The sequence below is a fragment of the Moschus berezovskii genome, chromosome 15, assembly GCF_049115385.1.
Source record: "Moschus berezovskii isolate FMDL1 chromosome 15, NW_MosBer_1.0, whole genome shotgun sequence".
Taxonomy (NCBI): Eukaryota; Metazoa; Chordata; class Mammalia; order Artiodactyla; family Moschidae; genus Moschus; species Moschus berezovskii.
Genome location: NC_142474.1, coordinates 56989010 through 57009950, shown reverse-complemented (window position 1 = coordinate 57009950; position 20941 = coordinate 56989010). Strand labels below are relative to the sequence as shown.

At 38.5% G+C, this 20941-nt stretch overlaps 1 protein-coding gene across 6 annotated transcripts in view; it reads left to right on the top strand.

The window, feature by feature from the left end:
* OPTN (optineurin) overlaps positions 1-20117 on the top strand; it is a 41422-nt gene extending 21305 nt beyond the window's left edge. For 2 of the 6 annotated variants that reach the window (XM_055428596.2, XM_088844122.1), the window contains 8 exons: positions 3025-3127; positions 4281-4396; positions 5551-5700; positions 6064-6157; positions 7107-7265; positions 10726-10856; positions 14214-14293; positions 18369-18548. In XM_055428596.2, the coding sequence (XP_055284571.1) occupies positions 3025-3127; positions 4281-4396; positions 5551-5700; positions 6064-6157; positions 7107-7265; positions 10726-10856; positions 14214-14293; positions 18369-18493 (958 nt within the window). In that variant the 3' untranslated portion in view covers positions 18494-18548. Of the gene's footprint in view, positions 1-3024; positions 3128-4280; positions 4397-5550; positions 5701-6063; positions 6158-7106; positions 7266-10725; positions 10857-14210; positions 14294-18368; positions 18549-18610 lie in introns of those variants that run through there. The other 4 variants (XM_055428605.2, XM_055428589.2, XM_088844121.1 and 1 more) reach the window with 3 other exon arrangements.
* The last annotated feature ends 824 nt before the right edge of the window (positions 20118-20941 follow it).

Sequence of the window (20941 nt, the reverse complement as noted above, 5' to 3'; positions counted from 1 at the left end):
ATTAGCTTTAATAATAAAAGTGTAAACTTAGGAATTTGCTGATTATACATCCTGAGCTTTTATATGATCTAATATATAATTCCTGCTTTCAAAATAATGATATCTCTCTGTCTGGAGGTGTAACTTTTCAGATTGTAGCTAGGAAGTCAGGCCTGCCTTTGAGATGGGTGTTTCCCTATCTTGCCCTTTCTCAATAACATTAAATTTCCACTTTGTGAGTCAGACTTCTCACAGTTTTTAACACCTGGTAAGTCAGTGATCAGTTGCCAGGACCAGTGTTCTTCATGTCTATGTTAGGACAACCTCCTGGCTAAGGTCACACTGAAACCAATAAAATAAAATCACTGATATATCACCTGACTTGATTTATTATGCGGGAAATGATGAAAAGACATTACAAGACCTAACATGTGTTTTTCTCAAATACATAAGTCAGTCTTCAACTGTTTTATTAGTCATGAGAAATAAGAGAAATTGAAAAATTTTAGGTGATAGGTGGGGAGAGGGGATAATAGACTTGTTTTTCTTTCACTGTTTGCCAGGATTCATATTTTGTGTAATTTGTGTCTTCTGAACAAACGTAAACTGATAGCCAGGAAGGAGAGGGAAATTGCATATGAAGTATGGCCCAAGATAACAAGAGGGGGCAGGAAAAAGTCAGCCCAAGATGAAAATTTGCCCTAGAAAATTAAGCTGAAATTCACATGTGGAATGGAAGCCTGCATCATACGTGAGTGGTACAATGAAGGCCCATCCTTCCACCCTGCACCAACCAGCTCTAGAGACGGTACCTGTGCACCAATTAGGTTTGGCAGTTTGCAACAGATACCAATACTGTTTGTTTATTTTGTATTATCATTAAGTTCTTTTTAAAAAATCAGTTTTGCATTCACATAGTTTAAAGAATTGGTTGCTCCACAGGCTTTTTATGGAAAAATAGTAGTAGTTCTTTGGCTAAACACACACCCCCACCCCCACCACTTCCTTCTGCTTCTCAATCACTTACAACATATTTATTGATCTTTTCTTTAACTTTTGGCTATACCCCACAGCACATGGGACCTTAGTACCCCAACCAGGGATCGATTCCATGCCCCCTGCATTGGAAGGCAGAGTCTTAACCACTGGACCACCAGGGAAGTCCTGGCTTACAACTTACTTAGCTGGTTCTTTTGATACTTACTCCCATAGATCAAGATTAAATCACTACTCAAAAAAAAATTTCCCCTGTCTTAGACATAATCTATTGACCTCCCGACTATGAAGGATGAGAATTTAACTGCTCTTGACTCCCACCATTGTCACCCCACCCACTTCTGGACCCTTATTCCCATCCCACGCTACACCACCCTACTCCAAAACTGATTATATTGACATTTCGCTAGATCACTACTCAGGGTTTATTATTATTCTTATGCAAACAGATGCACGCATGTGTGCACACACACACAGTTCTCTGTTGAGCTCTGCTCTATGCCTTGATCACTTTTCCTTTCTAATACTTTAAAAAACGAAAAACTCTGTGCAAAATTACATTTAAAAATTTTCTTAGTTTCACCATATTCTTCCCCAGTGAGGAAATCTCAGTGACAAGCAAACGTGTTAGTAGTCTAATAGTTTCCTCTTCTTGAGAGTCAGCCTGATTGCTGTCTAGGTCCTGTTCTACTGCAGTTACCTTGGGATCTCCCTTTGGCCACTTGTGGAATTCCTTTAGCTCTGCTCTTTTGGATCACTTGTTTTGTGTATCCAGTGTTCTTACTCACTAATTATCTTTAAATATCTCCACTAACTTACTAAGAAAGAATATATGGGGAGGATATTTTCTGAATTCTGCATATGTGAAAATCTCTCTTTCTACCTTTTTACTTAACACATAGTTTTGCTAGATAAGAATTCTATTGATATATTGGATATAATTTTCCCGCCAAATTTTGAAAGCACTAGTACTTCATTGTCTTCTGGCTCCTGGTTTTAAGGCTGAGAAATTCATTGCCATTTTCATTCTTAATCTTTTGGCATAAAACTTCTTTTGTGTGTCCTCTCCCCCAAAGGTTCTTTGCTCCATCCCAAGTTTTCTGACATCTCACATGTGTTTTGGTGAGGGGCCTGTTTTCATCCATTTGTTCTGGACACTCTTGGCCTCATTCATCCTTCAGTTCTTGAAAAATGATCTTGACTTAATTACCCTCAGTTTTCTCTGTTCTCTCATTCTAGCAACTCCTCTTATTTTGAATTGGACTGCTGAACCATTCCTCTCATTTTCTTAACTTGGTGTTCCTCTTTGCCATTTGTCTCTCTTTCCTTATCTCTTTCTTCCTCCCCCTGCCTCCTCACCCTTCACTCTTGCTATCTTTTTCTGCTTTCTGATAGATTTGACCAACTTTCGTCTTCTGTTTTTTGCTGGGCAGGGGTGGAGGCGGGGTGCAGTTCCTTTGAATGTTCTTCCATTTTTCTTTCAAAGTCGTTTTAGTGGCATTCAGGGTGGGAGAAAAATTATATGCATATATTTAACCTACCATCTTTAATCACAGGTTTCTTTTTATTCCGTTTGTATTGAGGTGGTTTTCATATGATTTTGATTCAGTATAAGAATGTTGCTATATTTGTTTTAGGACCTCATAAACTAAGATGGATCTTCTTATAACAAGTATAAGGATCCCCTCTCTGCTGAATCCTTATAAAGAGGCACCCACTCTCATGTAGCACACATGCATACACACATAAAAATACAAATTAACAAAACAGTTCTGTGCATTACAGTGATGTGGGAAAAGGCAGTGCTTTTCGGTGTTCAAGATAAATTATATCCATCTTATACCTCCATGTGCATTCATCCCTTAAATCGGTTCCAGCAAGTATCTGGTTGAAAGCAAAACCAGAGCTAATACAGTGCATATGAAGAGATTTTGAAAACGTTCATCCTGTATCCAGATTTTAGACAATGTTCTTTTTAATGCTTCTGCAATTGTTATTCCTCTGGAAGCCAAAGAAAAAGTAACTTTTCTATATTCTGTAATTTTTTAGAATTTCTGATTTTGAAAAGAAAGCCAAGGATCATTCTGAGACTGAGACCCAGACAGAGGAGCCCACAGAACAAGAGAAAGAAGAGGAGAAAGACACCAAAACTGTGGGTACTCAGAGTCTAAGACTGTTACCACACTCTCAGTGGATGGAGGGTAGTGAGGGCACAGGAGCCAAGTGGTGTGATGTATGGCTTTAGAAATAGAGAAACAATTTTTCATGTTGAATATTTTCTATTTCTCTCCTGTTTCCTTATCCTGATCTGAATTTCATTCACTGTAAATTGCAGTGAGATGTATTCCTATCCCAGTGATTCTAGGAAATCACTCCTTTATCTCTTCTTGACTGATTTCCTCTCCAGAATTCCTAAGTGAACAAGCCCACAAATTGAGAAAGGAATTTTGTCCAGTATATAATGAAATCATTTGAGGATATGATCCAGAAACTTCAGGTAGAATTGAAGGGTCTTTGTTCTCTCCCATTACTCATTTAAATATAATAGTTTGAACAAGAAAGACATTTGTTTACATACATATTTATATACACTTGTGTGACAACTCAGAAACGTGCCTTGTAACCTGCGAACACAGTCTGAGGCTTAGGGGAAAATGATGAGGGCAGGAAGTTGTGAGACCCACAGTAGCCCACAAGAAAGGCATTTACATGAAACACTCACTTTAGCTAACTTATTCAACAAGCTTATGTCAGCTGCTGCTGTATGTGACGCTCTGAGCTGAGTCCCCTACTTTCAAGAGAATGGAGAATTTGTTAAAAACTGAGATGAAGAGACCAAAACTAATCAACAACTAATTATAGAGAAGTATTGAGACTCCCCTGGCACCGTAAAACTCATTGACAAAACTTCTGGAGCTGCCAGGAAGAAGCCAGTACAGTGGAAACAGCTGAGTAAACTAGAAACACACAAAGTCAGGGAATGTGGGCGTGAGTTGCCAGCTGGGTAAAGTAGATTCTGCTTTGACAGCACCGTGATCTGTGATCCCCGGAAGTGTGGTCAGGCTCCATTGTGATTATGATAGAGGCATTGTCACGAGAGTATCCAAATCGATCAGTTAATGCTCTATAAGGAAACAGAGTTGTATCCAAAGCTTTTTTCTTCCCATGCAAGATATTTGGGGCATTAAGTGCCAAAAGTTTAATCAGTTCAGTCTTAGTTAGACACGAGTGGTTCACGCTGTTTCCTCACAAAAAGGTTCATTTAAGTTCTAATAAGTGCATGTTTGGGATTTCCTGGATGACAGATTGGAAGTGAAGTGGAAACACTGAACCTTCAGGTGACAACCCTGTTTAAGGAGCTTCAGGAAGCCCACACGAAACTCAGTGAAGCTGAGCTAATGAAGAAGAGACTTCAAGAAAAGTAAGAATGAGAGATAATGTTTACCCCCCCTTCAAAAAGTGTACTGTTTAACAAAATATGTTAATATACAAAAACATCGTTTTGTTACTGTGTTACTGAGTGAAAGAAAAAGACACCTAATTGAAATATGAATTCAGAAAACACCAATGTTCCAGTTAATATATAACCATGAAGTCCTTGGGGGAATGGACCCAGGGGACTCTGATTCTGCTTTTCGGGGGCATTTTAAGCATATATGAGGACCTGGAAAAAAACAGTGAGCCAGACTTCCTGTGACTTATGTAAGCTGACAACATTGATGTGAACAGACATAAAAGAAAACTACAAAGGGCAAGAAGAACCTGAGTGAGATTTATTTGCGGGGGGATAACTTGATTTTCTATCAGTTATGAAGGCTAATATCTAAACTGAGAGGATTCTGCATCTGCTTGTTTCTCTTGATGTAAGGAGTTGCCCCAAATTTAGAAAAGTTAAGTTTATGTTGTTCTCTTAGATTAATTGGCAAGCATATTTCTGGCACAATATACAAATGTATGTTTCTGTGGAGTTACACTGACCAAGGCTATACAGTATTACGGACAGCATAGCAGCTGATGCAAAGGACTTAGGATAAACAGACCCAGGTTGAAATACAGATTTACCCCTTATTTGAGGTATTACCTTGGACAAGTTATTTATTTAACCTCTCTGTGCCTCAGTTTTATCATCTGTAAACTGTGTATCATAACTCAAACTTTGTATTAAGTAAGCTAATGTTAACATGCTTTTTGCATTAATGCCTTACACACAGCAGTCATTGGCTCATTTTGCTCTTGTTACATTGAAATTCTCAGTCTGATATTTAACAGGACTTAAAGCACTTCCTTCTCTCCTACTGAATCTTTATCAGAAACCATATTTTTTTGTACTTAACAGAGCCTATAAATTTCTCTTATAAAAATCTGTATGTTTTTATATTCAGTCGTAACGGTTCAGAAATACTTCTAGTAAAAAAGCAGGAAGGATAAAATATTTTATTTTGTACTGTTAAATTTTTGAAAAATGTCATCATGAAATTCTTTGTATTTGCTCCATAATCTGAGAATCTGTTCAAAAGCCACTGAGAAATGTGAAAGGAGCATTGTTTGTCCTCATGAAATTTTTCTCTTTCTTAGATGTCAGGCCCTTGAAAGGAAAAATTCTGCAAGCCCATCAGAGCTGAATGAAAAACAAGAGCTGGTTTATAAAAACAAAAAGTTAGAGCTCCAAGTAGAAAGCATGCGATCAGAAATCAAAATGGAACAAGCTAAAACAGAAGATGAAAAGTGAGTGTGCAATGACTGGATGGCTAATTGCTGAAAGAAGATAGAAGAGCAGTTTTATGTGGTTGGAATCAGGACTTGAGAATAAATTTATTTTTTGTCTTTTGTTTATTTGAAGGAGAATTAGTAGACTTTTCTGAAGAGATAAAATTTAAGTTTTATTTTAACAATTATGAAAATTATTTGTAGTCTATCTTTATTTGAAGAAAAATCATTTTCTTTGAGAGTAAGAATATGCTAGTAGGTGGTGGGATTATAAAGGTGAAAGAGATTTTGCTACTTGAGTGTTCAGGAGAAAGTTGGGAGGCAAGACTAAGTTTCGATGTATTTTCCCCAAGATTTCCTTTTTAATTTCTTTTTAAATAGGTCCAAACTAGGCACTCTACAGTTGACCCACAACAGGCTTCTTCAAGAATACAATAATGCACTGAAGACAATTGAGGAACTAAAAAGGAGAGAGGTACTCACAGGGAAGAAAATTACTTTCATAGCCTAGTAGTGAATGGAACGTTTTATGTAAATATGTGATGTATGTTATGTTATGTATGTATGTAAACATATGTATGTATGTTATGTAAATATGTGAAATAGTTGTGTTAATCCTTAAGTAAGTCTGGTTTCAAAGGTTGTTTTTCCATTTATATCAGTAATTGATTTCTTGTGTCTTAAGTGTTCATAACTCCTGCCACATATGTATAACGTGCCGGGTAGTCAAAGATGGAGTGCACACCTTATGGTCACGGAGTAAGCTGTTAGCGTTTCTAATGGTGGGTGAGTTTGCAGGAGAGCCGAGTATGGGCTCCTACATGAGTAATGGACGTATAGTGAGACTGCTGCTGGTAGCTCTTACAAGGCCAGCTTGCCTCTGTCAGTGGACTTGAGACCCTGGACTTATTGGACTGCAACTTAACTTAGTAATGCACGTATAGTGAGACTGCTGCTGGTAGCTCTTACAAGGCCAGCTTGCCTCTGTCAGTGGACTTGAGACCCTGGACTTATTGGACTGCAACTTAACTTAGTAATAATAATGTCCCCAGCATGGTGTGATAGTTTAAACACCATGGATAGATACATCGGATGATAGATGAGTTAATTAACCCAATCAGGGGAACCTTTTCACAGTGTATATGTGTATCAGATCGTCCCATTTTACACTTCAGAAATTTTACAATTTTGTCAGTTTTACCTCAGTAAAGCGGGAATAAGTAAAGACCAGGAAAGTTTTGTATCAGAAGGGGTCTTTGAGTTTATATTCTTAGAAATATACTTTGTTTTTCATTTAATTTTCCTAGAATATGGTTCCACTCTAAAGACCTAGTAAATTTTTAATTTAAGCCTTCATGTTACATTTTATTAAAATAGGTTGAATTATTTCAAAACCAAGTCCAGAATAAGCTTATCTTTTTCAGTCAGAAAAAGTGGATAAGGTGGTGCTGCAGGAACTGAGTGGAAAGCTGGAACTGGCAGAGAAGGCCCTGGCTTCCAAGCAGCTCCAAATGGATGGGATGAAGCAGACCATTGCCAAGCAGGAGAAGGACCTGGAGACCATGGCTGTCCTCAGGGCTCAGGTAGGCTTCGTTCCCAAGCGTGAGCTGAGGGAGGCTGACCTTGATTATATTCTCAAACAGGAAAGTGGTGGTGCTTAAGATATATTTTTTTTATTTTACACTATTTCTGCTAATATATTTTCAAAAAACCTTTTTACTAAAGTTTATCACATGTGGAAAGCATACCACACTTCTAAGTGTACTGCTCATTGAATTTATCCATTCTACAGTGATGGACAGCTGGATCATTCCCAGCTTGGGGCTTGGTGTTTAATGTTGCTCTGACACTCCTACACAAGTCTCTTTATTCGCCTGTGCACTCATTTCTGTTGGCTACACACCTAGGGGCAAAACTGCTTGTTCCTAGAGTAGGCAGGTTACTCAGTGTTCATTGATAATGCCAAAGAGGTTTCCAGAGTGGATGTACCTACCGGTTTTCACTCCTGTCAGCAGAGAGTTCCTATTGCTCTACATCCACCTTGACCCATACTTGTATTATCATTTTTTAAATTTTTAACCATTCTGGTGGGTTTATAATGATGTCTCATTTAATTTGCATTTCCCTGCTTGTTTGAAAGTGTACTTTTTGAAATGTTTACTGGCCTTTTAAGGATCTCCTTTTGTGAAGTGCCTGATCAGGTCTTTGCCCAGTTTTCTTCTGGTTTGCTGGCTTCTTAATTTTATAGGAGTTCTTTATATATTCCAGATATAAGCCCTTGCCAGTGCTTTTTGCAGATTTCTTCACTCTGTGATTTACCTTTCCACCCTCATGTCTTTTGATGAATGGAATTCTTAATTTTAATGTAGTTTAGTTTATCAGTCTTTTCATTTATGATTATAGTACTTCTGTGTCCTGCTTTAAAAGCTTTCATTACCTCAAGGCTATGAATATATTCTCCTGTGTTGAATTCTAAAAGATTTATGGTTTTGTCTTTTACAAAGATACAAAAATATCTGAAATTAGCTTTTCTATATGCAGTGAACAGTAAAGATTCCTATTTTTTTTTTTCTACATGAATATCCTATTCATTTGGCACCATTTGTTTAAAAGGTCGTCTTTTCCTAAGGACTCTGTTGCCCTCTTTGTCACGTATTATGTCAGTGTACCCACAGGTCTATTTCTGGATTCTACACTGTTCCATTGGGCTGCTTGTACATTGTTTGTCTGGTACATACTGTCTCATTGTAAATAATCAAATGTTTTGATGTCTAGTAGAGCTAGTCGGAGAAGGCAATGGCAAGCCACTCCAGTACTCTTGCCTGGAGGATCCCATGGATGGAGGAGCCTGGTAGGCTGCAGTCCATGGGGTCGCTAAGGGTCGGACACGACTGAGCGACTTCACTTTCACTTTTTACTTTCACACATTGGAGAAGGAAATGGCAACCCACTCCAGTGTTCTTGCCTGGAGAATCCCAGGGACGGGGGAGCCTAGTGGGCTTCCGTCTATGGGGTCACACAGAGTCGGACACGACTGAAGTGACTTAGCAGTAGCAGCAGAGCTAGTCTTCCTACCACCTCACTGCTTGTATAATTAAAACCAGGATCATGCCATACATATTGTACTACTTTTTCATTCCTGATCTATCTTGGATATCTCTCCGTGTTATTACTCACAGCCATAAGTACAGGGAGGCCTGGCGTGCTGTGATTCATGGGGTCGCAGAGAGTCGGACACGACTGAGCGACTGAACTGAACTGAACTGAACTGAAAATAGTTGTATGGTGTCCAAAGTGTGCATTACCCTGATATAGTTAACCAGCCCTCTATTAATGGACATGTAGGTTGTACCAATATTTTTGCTTTTTATCAACAATGCTGAACTGAACATTCTTGTATGTATATCTTTGTGCACTTGTGGAATCTCTAGTAAGATACAGAAATGGAATGGTTGGGTCATTGGGTTAGACTGTTTTTAAGTTAAATAACTATTTCCAAGTTGTCTTCCAGAAGTGCATAATCAACATTTTTTGCTCACCAAAAGTAGCTGAAAGCCCCTATTTCCTTACATCCTTGCATTACTCTTTTAAACGTTTGCCAAACTGATAAACAGATTATTTTCAATGTAACAATACCAGAAATTTACTATTCCCTATATACATACTCATTACCTGCTGCCCATAGTGGCTGGCCTAATGAAATATAGGAGTGGTTGAATGGACTTACAGCTTTAGTTTTACTTCTATAGGAATAGAATTTCAACCTGAGCTCTTTTAGGTATTTTCTTTGATTGGGCCTGATACTGTAGTCATAGGCTTCCCTGGTAGCACAGCTGGTAAAGAATCCACCTGCAATACAAGAGACCCTGGTTCAATTCCTGGGTCGGGAAGATCCGCAGGAGAAGGGATAGGCTACCCACTCCAGTAGTCTGGGGTTTCCCTGGTGTCTTACCTGGTAAAGAATACACGTGCAATGTGGGAGACCTGGGTTCAATCCCTGGGTTGGGATGATCCCCTGGAGAAGTGAAGGGCTACCCACTCCATCATTCTGGCCTTGAGAATTCCATGGACTGTATAGTCCACAGGGTCACAAAGAGTCGGACGTGACTAGCAACTTTCACTTTTCACAGCTTTGGTTTTATTTCTCCAGGAATAGAATTTCAACTTGAGCTTTTTCAGGAATTTCCTTTGATTGGGCCTGACAAATGTTTTGATGTCTGGAGAGTCAGTCTTCCTACCACCTCATGGCTTGTGTAATTAAAAGCAGTGTTGGGGATATACAGATGGCTACAGAACAAAGGCCTAGTTCTTACTGGCTCAAACCTAATGACGTGATGGAAATGAGATTCTAACACAGATTTATGTCTGACTCAAAAAAAGCCCGTGATCTACCAATGAAAACCATAAAATGTTAGAGCACTCGCAAATGGTAGGAAGTCCCTTAAAATGATCTTTCTCATACTTTTTTTGGCAAATAAAATTGTGATTAGAATATTTAGATTTTGATTAACTTTTAAAAATAATGAATAAAAAAATATATCCTAGAACCACTAAATCTGAAATGGAAAACCTAATTGAAAATATAGAAAGTTAAAAACTGGTATTAAAATAATGCTCAGTTCACTATTAAGGCATCCATTTTTACTTTATAATTTTGTAACAGTGAAGAAATTACATATTATAGCATAATATTTATTTATTTAGAGGTAACATTATTCTCCTAATGAAGCAGCTAAAGCAACAAGCATTTATTATCTCAGTTGCTATGGATCTGGAATCCAGGAGCAGCTTAGCTGGGTGATTCTGATGCAGGGTCTCTCATGAGGCTGCACTCAGGATGGACTTGAAGATCTATTTTCAGGATGGCTCACTCACATGGTCATGGTCATTACACTGGTTTCTAGCAGGAGCATGTACCTGTTATTAATATTTGTAAGACGTGTCACAGGATGTAGCACAGCCTCTTCCACTTATTAGCAGATAGGCTGTAGAGAATCCACATTTGTCTGGGTAGTAACTTCTCTTTTTTTTCCCCTCTAACAGATGGAGGTTTATTGTTCTGATTTTCATGCTGAAAGAGCAGCAAGAGAGAAGATTCATGAAGAAAAGGAGCAGCTGGCATTGCAGCTGGCAGTTCTACTGAAAGAAAACAATGCTTTCGAAGATGGAGGCAGGTAAATGAGGGAAAGACTTGGAGCACAGATCACCCAGGTTGTGGGAGAGGGACCCACAGTGTTTTAGCTGTTTGAGCTACAAGACTTTCTTTGAGTCCACCTGGCCTGACGGTGTTCCTGACACTTGGTTTGCTTTAAAAGGCTTGGCAGTATCTTCTGGGAACCTGATTGAGTTTCTGCTTCTAGATAAATTGTAAAAACATGATAATGTGGGTTCCAGTCATATCCTACCATTGTCATGGATGAAATATTCCTAATGCTTTAAGTAATACTGTAATATGTTTTACAAGATAATACTGCTAAAATTACTTCTAGCTTTAAAAATTTCCTTTTGAGAACAAAATATAGAGGAGTTCAGTTCAGTTCAGTCGCTCAGTCGTGTCCAACTCTTTGCGACCCCATGAATCACAGCTATAGAGGAGTAAGAAACAGCAAAATACAGAGAGTAGAATAACACATACCAATGTGTGTATGTTAGTTGCTCAGTCATGTTGGACTCTTTGCAGCCCCATAGACTGTAGCCCACCAGGCTCCTCTGTCCGTGGAATTCTCCAGGCAGGAATACTGGAGTGGGTTGCCCTTTCTTTCTTGAGAGGATCTTCCTGACCCAGGGATCGAACCTGGGTCTCCTGCATTGCAGATGGATTCTTTTTTTTTTTCTTCAGTTATATTTATTTATTTGTATTTTACAATATTGTATTGGTTTTGCCATACATTGACATGAATCCACCATGGGTGTACATGTGTTCCCCATACTGAACCCCCCTCCCACCTCCCTCCCCGTCCCATCCCTCTGGGTCATCCCAGTTCACCGGCCCCAAGCACCCTGTATCATGCATCGAACCTGGACTGGCAATCCATTTCACATATGATAATATACATGTTTCAATGCCATTCTCCCATATCATCCTGCCCTCGCCCTCTCCCACAGAGTCCAAAAGACTGTTCTATACATTTGTGTCCCTTTTACTGTCTTGCATACAGGATTATCGTTACCATCTTTCTAAATTCCATATATATGCGTTAGTATCCTGTATTGGTGTTTTTCTTTCTGGCTTACTTCACTCTGTATAATAGGCTCCAGTTTCATCCACCTCATTAGAACTGATTCAAATGTATTCTTTCTAATGGCTGAGTAATATTCCATTGTATATATGTACCACAGCTTTCTTATCCATTTGTCTGCTGATGGACATCTAGGTTGGTGCTGCGATGAACATTGGGGTACGTGTGCCTCTTTCATTTCTGGTTTCCTTGGTGTGTATGCCCAGCAGTGGCATTCTCTTCTCGGAGAAGGCAATGGCAAGCCACTCTGGTACTCTTGCCTAGAAAATCCCATGGATGGAGGAGCCTGGTAGGCTGCAGTCCGTGGGGTCGCTAAGGGTCGGATACGACTGAGCGACTTCACTTTCACTTTTCACTTTCACACATTGGAGAAGGAAATGGCAACCCACTCCAGTGTTCTTGCCTGGAGAATCCCAGGGAAAGGGGAGCCTGGTGAGCTTCCGTCTATGGGGTCACACAGAGTCGGACACGACTGAAGTGACTTAGCAGGAGCAGCAGCAGCATGGCAGTTCTATTTCCAGTTTTTTAAGGAATCTCCACACTGTTCTCCACAGTGGCTGTACTAGTTTGCATTCCCACCAACAGTGTGAGAGTGTTCCCTTTTCTCCACACCCTCTCCAGCATTTATTGCTTGTAGACTTTTGGATAGCAGCCATTCTGACTGGCGTGAAATGGTACCCCATTGTGGTTTTGATTTGCATTTCTCTGATAATGAGTGATGTAGAGCATATTTTCATATATTTGTTAGCCATCTGTATGTCTTCTTTGAAGAAATGTCTGTTTAGTTCTTTGGCCCACTTTTTGATTGGGTCATTTATTTTTCTGGAATTGAGCTGCAGGAGTTGCTTGTATATTTTTGAGGTTAATTCTTTGTCCATTGCTTCATTTGCTATTATTTTCTCCCATTCTGAAGGCTGTCTTTTCACCTTGCTTATAGTTTCCTTTATTGTGCAGAAGCTTTTAATTTTAATTAGGTCCCATTTATTTTTGCTTTTATTTCCAATATTCTGGGAGGTGGGTTATAGAGGATCCTGCTGTGGTTTATGTCAAGAGAGTGTTTTGCCTATGTTTTCCTCTAGGAGTTTTATAGTTTCTGGTCTTAACGTTTAGATATTTAATCCATTTTGAGTTTATTTTTGTGTATGGTGTTAGAAAGTGTTCTAGTTTCATTTGTTTACAAGTGGTTGACTAGTTTTCCCAGCACCACTTATTAAAGAGATTGTCTTTTCTCCATTGAATATTCTTGCCTCCCTTGTCAAAGATAAGGTGTCCATAGGTGTGTGGATTTACCTCTGGGCTTTCTATTTTGTTCCATTGATCTATACTTCTGTCTTTGTGCCAGTACCATACTCTCTTGGTGACTGTTTCTTTGTAGTAGAGCCTGAAGTCAGGCAGGTTGATTCCTCCAGTTCCATTCTTCTTTCTCAAGATTGCTTTGGCTATTCGAGGTTTTTTTGTATTTCCATACAAATTGTGAAATTATTTGTTCTAGTTCTCTGAAAAATACCATTGGTAGCTTGATAGGGATTGCATTGAATCTATAGATTGCTTTGGGTAGTATACTCATTTTCACTATATTGATTCTTCTGATCCATGAACACAGCAGGTGGATTCTTTACCATTTGAGCCACCAGGGAAGCCAATGTGTACCCATTGAGGATTGACATTTACTAATATTTCTTTTATTTACTTCAAGTATATTTTTATAAAAAGAAGCAAAAGAACTGTAGATGAAGTTGCAGTCTCCTTTCTCCCTACCCCTCAGTATAATCCAATCTCCCTCTCCCACAGTGCCTGGAACTTGTGTGTAGCATCTCCAGCTGTTTTGTATTTTTGCATATATACACACCTATATAATATCTTAAAACAAGGTAATATTAATTTCTTAGAACAAGGTGCATAGGTTACAAAATTGTCACTAAAGGTATTATTCTACAACTTGTTTTATATATATAACTGATTTTGAACTATATATATATATAAATCTGCATGTGTATGCAGATTTAATTCATTGTTTGCTCTGTTGTGTCCTGCTTTAGAAATATGCCACTTTTTTCCAACCTATTCCACATTGATTGACATTCTATTTATTTCCTGATTTTTAAAAAATCATATTTACTACATTGTGTCCTAGTGCCAGTGATATTTAAAACTCAAATTACTCATAAGTTCTGGTTTCTGTGAACCTTGGCTTTGTAGTTTACCTCTTTTTTCTCACACATCTGTTGAATGCCTGCTTAATGTTGTCATATTTCAAGGTTTCACAGATAGCATTGCTTTTTATCCCAGCAGACAGACCTTGATGGAAATGCAAAGCCGTCATGGGGCGAGAGCTAGTGACGCTGACCAGCAGGCTTATCTCGTTCAAAGAGGTGGGTCACGTGTGATACCAGGTGGTAGAGGTTCCTTGGGTTTGCTATCCTGTGAAGAAGATGCTTGAAGGAAATTTTCACTACATTCTATATACACTAAAGTCTCACTACATTCTATATATTCCAGGTCAAGTTACCAAAAATACAGCAAAAATCAGTCTTATTTCCAGAGTACCCCAAACTCCATCCATTCCCTCCTGAATCCAGACCAGACTCTTCACACTGGCAGTTAACATCTGGCATAGCCAAAATTCTGAGCCTTCTCTCACTCTATTCCCCTATGGATATTAGCCAACAGAATGATTCCCTGTTCCTCGAACTTGTCCTAAACTTATACACCTATGTGCACTTGCTTATGTGGTATCCTTCATATAGAGGCCCTTCCTTATTCATCTGTCTCTTCCTACAGTCTCTTTCCAGTGAACTCTTAGCCCATCTTTAAAACCCATCTCAAATACTGCCCCCATGAATCCCACAGAATGTGACCTTTCCCTCCTGAATTTCCAAAATACTTTATTTCTGTTCCAGTACTTATCTGCTATTTTATAGTTACTTATGTGTTCTAAATATGCATGTAACTACTCTATTAAATAAGCCCCTGCAGAGCTGATATCCTCACCCAATACCTGGTGTTACGCACATAGTAAGGTTACCATTTATTGAGAGTTTAGTATGTGCTGGTGCTATGCTGATCCCTTCATACAAATTACATCATCTGATCCTCACAAAATTCCATCCAGTATAATGTATCACCATCTTCCAGAAGACAAGGTTCAATAACCCAGGATCACAAGGCTTCTAAGGGGCAGAACTGAACATGGAGCCCAAGGTTATCTTAACTCTTCGCCACTACACAGTACTACATGTAATAAGCCTGTCACTATGTTCTATATCCAGATTTTAATTCCCTGAGTGAAATTGATCATAATACTTATACAAATATAATACTGTGTTTATTGCATGGTTTTAATACTCTAGGAATAATGTTCTATCATTTACAATAAATTATGTCACTGAAAGGGAATTATTATCCTTGAGTCTAGATAGGAAAAAATATAATAGTCAAAGGATCAAAGACTGACATAGCTAGATGAAAGGTTAATAGCAATGCCACTAAGAAGAATCAGATGTTATCTGATTTGATTACATGTTATCAAAATAAAAAGATGTTATCTAAATTTTACATAAAACTGATTCTTAATTTTTTTAATGCTAGATCAGTCTGAATCCCTTCCAGTGTTGTTACCAACAGCAAAGAAGCTATATAGTATGTATAGTTAACTGTTAAATTGTAGCAAAAGTTTTCTGAGCATCCCTTCTACCACCTTTCTCTGCGGATGCCACTGCCAAAGTCCTTTTACAGGAAAAAATAGATTAAATATTAGAGGTAGTGATTCAGGTTAAAAATACACATAAAAAAATTCCAAAAAGATACATATAGTATTCATGGGGCATATGCAGAAGGAGCACAGTGCATGCTAAGTCACTTCAGTTGTGTCCGACTCTTTGCAACCCTAAGGACTGTAGCCGGCCAGGCTCATCAATCCATGGGATATTCCAGGCAAGAATACTGGAGTGGGTTGCCATGTCCTCCTCCAAGGGATCTTCCCAACCCAGGGATTGAACCCACATTGGCAGGCAGGTTCTTTACTACTAGCACCAGCTGGTGGTGGTGGGGGGACCCAGAAGGAGCACAGGGACTAGTCTAAATATTAGTCTTAGGCATTTTTTAGGATCAGAAGAGAAAGCTGCATCTACCACTGGTACACTGCCAGGCCTTTTCTCTAACCTGAATTTAAATATCCTAGGAATATCCATATATCTCCTATCTATAAGTGCCTCCAAGATTGTCTTGGTTCAATAAAAGGACAGTTCTTATACCTAGATTTCTCGGGAAAATTTTTCTTTCTCATAACTATATAAGGCAAATATCTATTTACACATAGGGAGAAAAAAAAAAACTGACCAAACACTCTTTGTCCTATATTTATAATCTAAAACTCACCACAAATACAAATATATTAATAATTATCCTAATAAGTTTTTGGTCGTATAAGTAACAATATTCCAAACAGAGATTGTCCTAAAATGTTTTGTTTGTTTCCTAACAAAGCAGCCTTAAACAGTATAACTCTTCTCAGTGTTACTTCATCATGGTTGTCCTCTGCAGCCATGTAAGTGTCTTCTCTGGCCTAGGGCACTTGGCTGAGCATGAGGGAACAGGCGAGCATAAAACACGGTCAGATCCATTAAGGCCTGTGGTATAGTTAGACAGGATATGCATGAAACAAGATGAATTCATAATATAACAAGTAAGGGACAGAAACAATAGTGCTGGAGATAAGAGGAAAGGATGACACCAAAGGGCCAGGAGGTTTGAGAAAGGCCTTGGAAAAATGTGACTATAAGCTTCACCTGGAAGCCATAACTTCTGTATGAAAATAAAAGGGCAAAGGCGGAAATGACTGTGGTGCATAAATAAGGAAAACTGACTAAGCTTATTTTACAGTGAAGAGCCAGGAGGTGAAGGGAACTGTTAGCTGAGTGATACAACAGCCCAAGTCTGCATCCTGAAACCTAGACAAGGTTTCAGGACAAAAAGAAAGGTGCCAACAGATACCATAAAGTTTAAAGGGATGAATTAACAGTCCCTGATAAGTGGCTGGTTGTCATCTAGAGCAGATTTTGACAAACTGCAGCCTACAGGCCAAAACTGATCTGTCAGCTGTTTGAATAAGTAAAGTTTTATTGCAACATAGTCATGCCCTCTTGTTGAAATACTGTCTGGCTACTTTCTGGCAACAATGGCAGAGTTGAGTAGTTGTGCCAGAAATTTATGACCTATAAAGCCTGGAATACTTATTCTCCTGCCCTTTACAGGAAAAGTTTACTGCCCCTGATCTAAAACAAGGAGACCATTGGCAAGCCCACTGCTTCAGAAATCATGCCTTGTGATCAGTATTTCTATTCAAAGTTGCTTCTAAAGTTTGCTGGAGGCAAACTATCCATAATAGTCTCTTGTGTTATTCAATTCAGATAATATGCTCAGAAGTAGATAATAATGTTAAACATTACCTCCACTATCATCTGCAAAAACAAATATTTGGGGGGACCTGAACAAGTCTAGAGACCTGGGCGGAGATGCTAAAAAACTAAAAATGGTTTGCATCAGTGCAGCAGGGACAGATCAAAGAGGTGTCCTGGGAGCCACAAATCATTTCCTGCGAGGAGTATGGTTCTCACACATGGGACCTGCCAACAGTCAAGGCCTGTTTCGAGCATTCTTTTTTTATATATTTATTTATTTTTAATTGTTGATGTTTGTTTTACAATATTGTTTTGATTTCTGATTTAGACTTGAACCTCAGTCCAACTCCAAAATTGAGGGACTCTTTCTTTAGTCCCTTCTCACTTCCTTTGCCTGGATAACTCCTCATTCTTAAAACTCCTCTCACATGTGGAATTGATCTCATCAGGGGAGCCTGTCTGCACCAAGCAGTCTGAGCCTTTCTCTGCCCTCCCAGGAAACCAACTATGGCGCTTTACCCCACCCCTGTCACCCACTTTTCTTGCCTGATGTCCCCATCATGTCTTTATTCCTCTCCCCCAGCCCCAGGTGCTCAGACACAACTGCTGAATGCCCCTAATTGTTGTCTCTGCTTCTAAGAAGGTACCTACTGTTCCTGGATCCCTCTCAGTGTTCTGCCTGCTGTCTTCTCCACATTCTCTCCTTCCATTTAGGTTACATCCTCATCCCTTTTCTTCTCTCAAATATCCTAGTTTTTACTAGAACATATATTGTTTTATACCTGGAACCGAAATCACATGTTTTCATATACCTAGAACCTTGAATAGAGGCGAAATCCTAATGTCACAGGGAAGCAGGCACTGCTTCTGAAGATTTTTTTTCTGTGTGTGTAGATTACTTCAGTTAAAGACTGAAAAACCTATGTTCATTTCCCACGAGGTATTGATTACAGAGTTTACCTGAACATTAAAATTAACCATCTGTTATTAAAAACTGCTTACACTATGGAAGGAATGGATTAACATTTCATTTAATGCTTCTTCCCAGGAGCCGAGGATAGAAACTGGCTGCAGCAGCAACAGAATATTCCAATTCATTCTTGCCCCAAATGTGGAGAAGTTCTGCCCGACATAGATACACTACTGATTCATGTTACGGACTGTATCATTTAAGTGTTGACCTTTTACCTCCCCCAAGCTGTTGGTAAATCTCTTTTTTTTTCCTCCACGAGTTGTACTTTTGTGTCATTTGTTTCATGCAATTATTTTAGCTCATTATTTTTATTTTAGGAGAAAGAAAAATCATTATGTTCTATAGAGGAGAAGGCAATGGCATCCCACTCCAGTACTCTTGCCTGGGAAATCCCATGGACGGAGGAGCCTGGTAGGCTACAGTCCATGGGGTCGAAAAGAGTCGGACATGATTGAGCAACTTCACTTTCACTTTTCACTTTCATGCATTGGAGAAGGAAATAGCAACCCACTCCAGTGTTCTTGCCTGCAGAATCCCAGGAACAGAGGAGCCTGGTGGGCTGCCGTCTATGGGGTCGCACAGAGTTGGACACGACTGAAGTGACTTAGCAGCAGCAGCAAAGGACATTTGGGGCACATTTCCATAACTCGCAAAAATAGAATCTTTAGCATACCACTCTTCTGATAATAGGCTCATTGTTTTTAATGTTTAGTTGATGTGAGCACTGAACTGTTCATGAAGGTAATGAATGTGTGACATCATGGATGGAGTAAAGGTGGTAATAAGATGGAAGACGCCTCACTGATTAGAACCTTCTAAGGAGGCAAGAAAAATGAAGTGGGCACAGATTTAATCGAGAAAAGTGTCTTTGAAGTATTTTTAAATGAATTATATTTTTATCTTTCTTTATCCATTTAAGACAGATCTATTTGGGGTTGTGTATATGTGTATATTTTACAGTTTTATTTCAAGCACAGCACCAAAGTTATGATGTGGCTCTTTTCAGATAAGCCCTGTGAGCTTTTACTTGATCATCAGGGCAAGTGAAAAACTACTGGCCTACACAAAGCAGATACAGTAAGTTCACTGGATTTCATGTAACCATCCATAGTGTAAAGTTCCCTTTTCCTTCCCTTGTGGTGCAGGTACATGTTATCTACTATAGAGTAGATAATATATGAACTTCTAAAAAGAATGGCTATCAATTTTCTTCCCGGATCAGGCTCTATATTCATTATCACAAAGATAGTTACTGCAAAATTTGCTTATGAGTCTTACACATTGTTCATATATGGTTATATAATTTCACAGGATGTGTTTTCTGTATTCAGCCTCATGTAAATTTAATACTTACTCAGATCTGTCTTGTTAATTCCATGAATATAAGCAAAATCTCTTTTATAGAGACCAATAAGTGTTGTTTGAATTAGAAATTGTTCTTTCTAGGAAGATGGAAAGATAGGGCTTTTCCATACTTTATAAATTTAGTTTACCAAGATGAGCTAATATTGGGCCACCCTTAGAAGTTATTAATGTCCTTATGTATCTATATACTAAAACATTTAAGAGAAAAGTTTAAAATCTCCTCTGTTTGGCTTTGTCCTAAGAATCTCTCCTAGACAAACTTGACTTGTATGTGTGTGTGTGTGTGTATATGTGTACATATATATATATTTTAAAAAAAACAGGTAATTACAGCTTCATAACAATAGAACACATTGCACAAATTCAACAGTAATTTAGATTCCCCTACCTCACCTCAGGGAGAATGTTTGTTTAAGACATTTCTAAAATAACTATTAAAGTTTTAATTTCTTATTTATAGTTTCTAGTTTAAAAATTTTTTCCTTATTATTTTATATTTGAGTAGATAAATTTCTATAATATCCTAAATAGAAAACAAACCAAATGGTTCCACCCTTAAGTTATTGGCAATATCCTTTTGCTTTGCTCAAGTAAAAATATTAATCTCATCCCAATGTGAAGTAACAGTGTGAATGTGCTTATTTATTCTGGGATCAAATTGTTTCCTTGGTAATTAGGATTGCAGGTGAAGGCAAGTTCATATGGTGAAGTTAAATTAAGGCTATTGTTTCGGGGGACTCAAACAGTTTGGTAAACAACTTGTAAAGTCTGCACATGCCTTCTTCCATTAATTTCATCTTCAAAGGCCTTGTTCTAGGTTACCAGTTAACTGCACCTCATTGGAATTTTGGCCATGCTTTTACCTTGTGTGGCTTAATGGAAATAATAGAAAGATAGGAACTGTGAAGAAATATGAATGAGCAAATGAAAATGTCACATGTAATAATTTTACAAAATTTAGTCTTCAGATATTACATGTAAAAGTAATTTTGATCTGGTCTGGTATGTAAGGAGTTTGGACATCATCACTCCTATCCTTATAAAAGAAAAAAAACTGAACAAACTTAAAGTCATCAATGCTTTTTAAATCTTTCAGAGATCTGAGGTCACAGGGCAAACCTCTCCAAATTGGGGAGACAGACGGGCATAGAGCGTCACTGATTACAGGACCAGGGTCTCAGAAGCAGAAACCACGGTAGGAGCAAGTACCTGAGCAGAAAAACGTAAAGCTAATTATTGAAGAATTGCTAAAGTCTCACATGGATGAACTTAAAAGTTAAAAA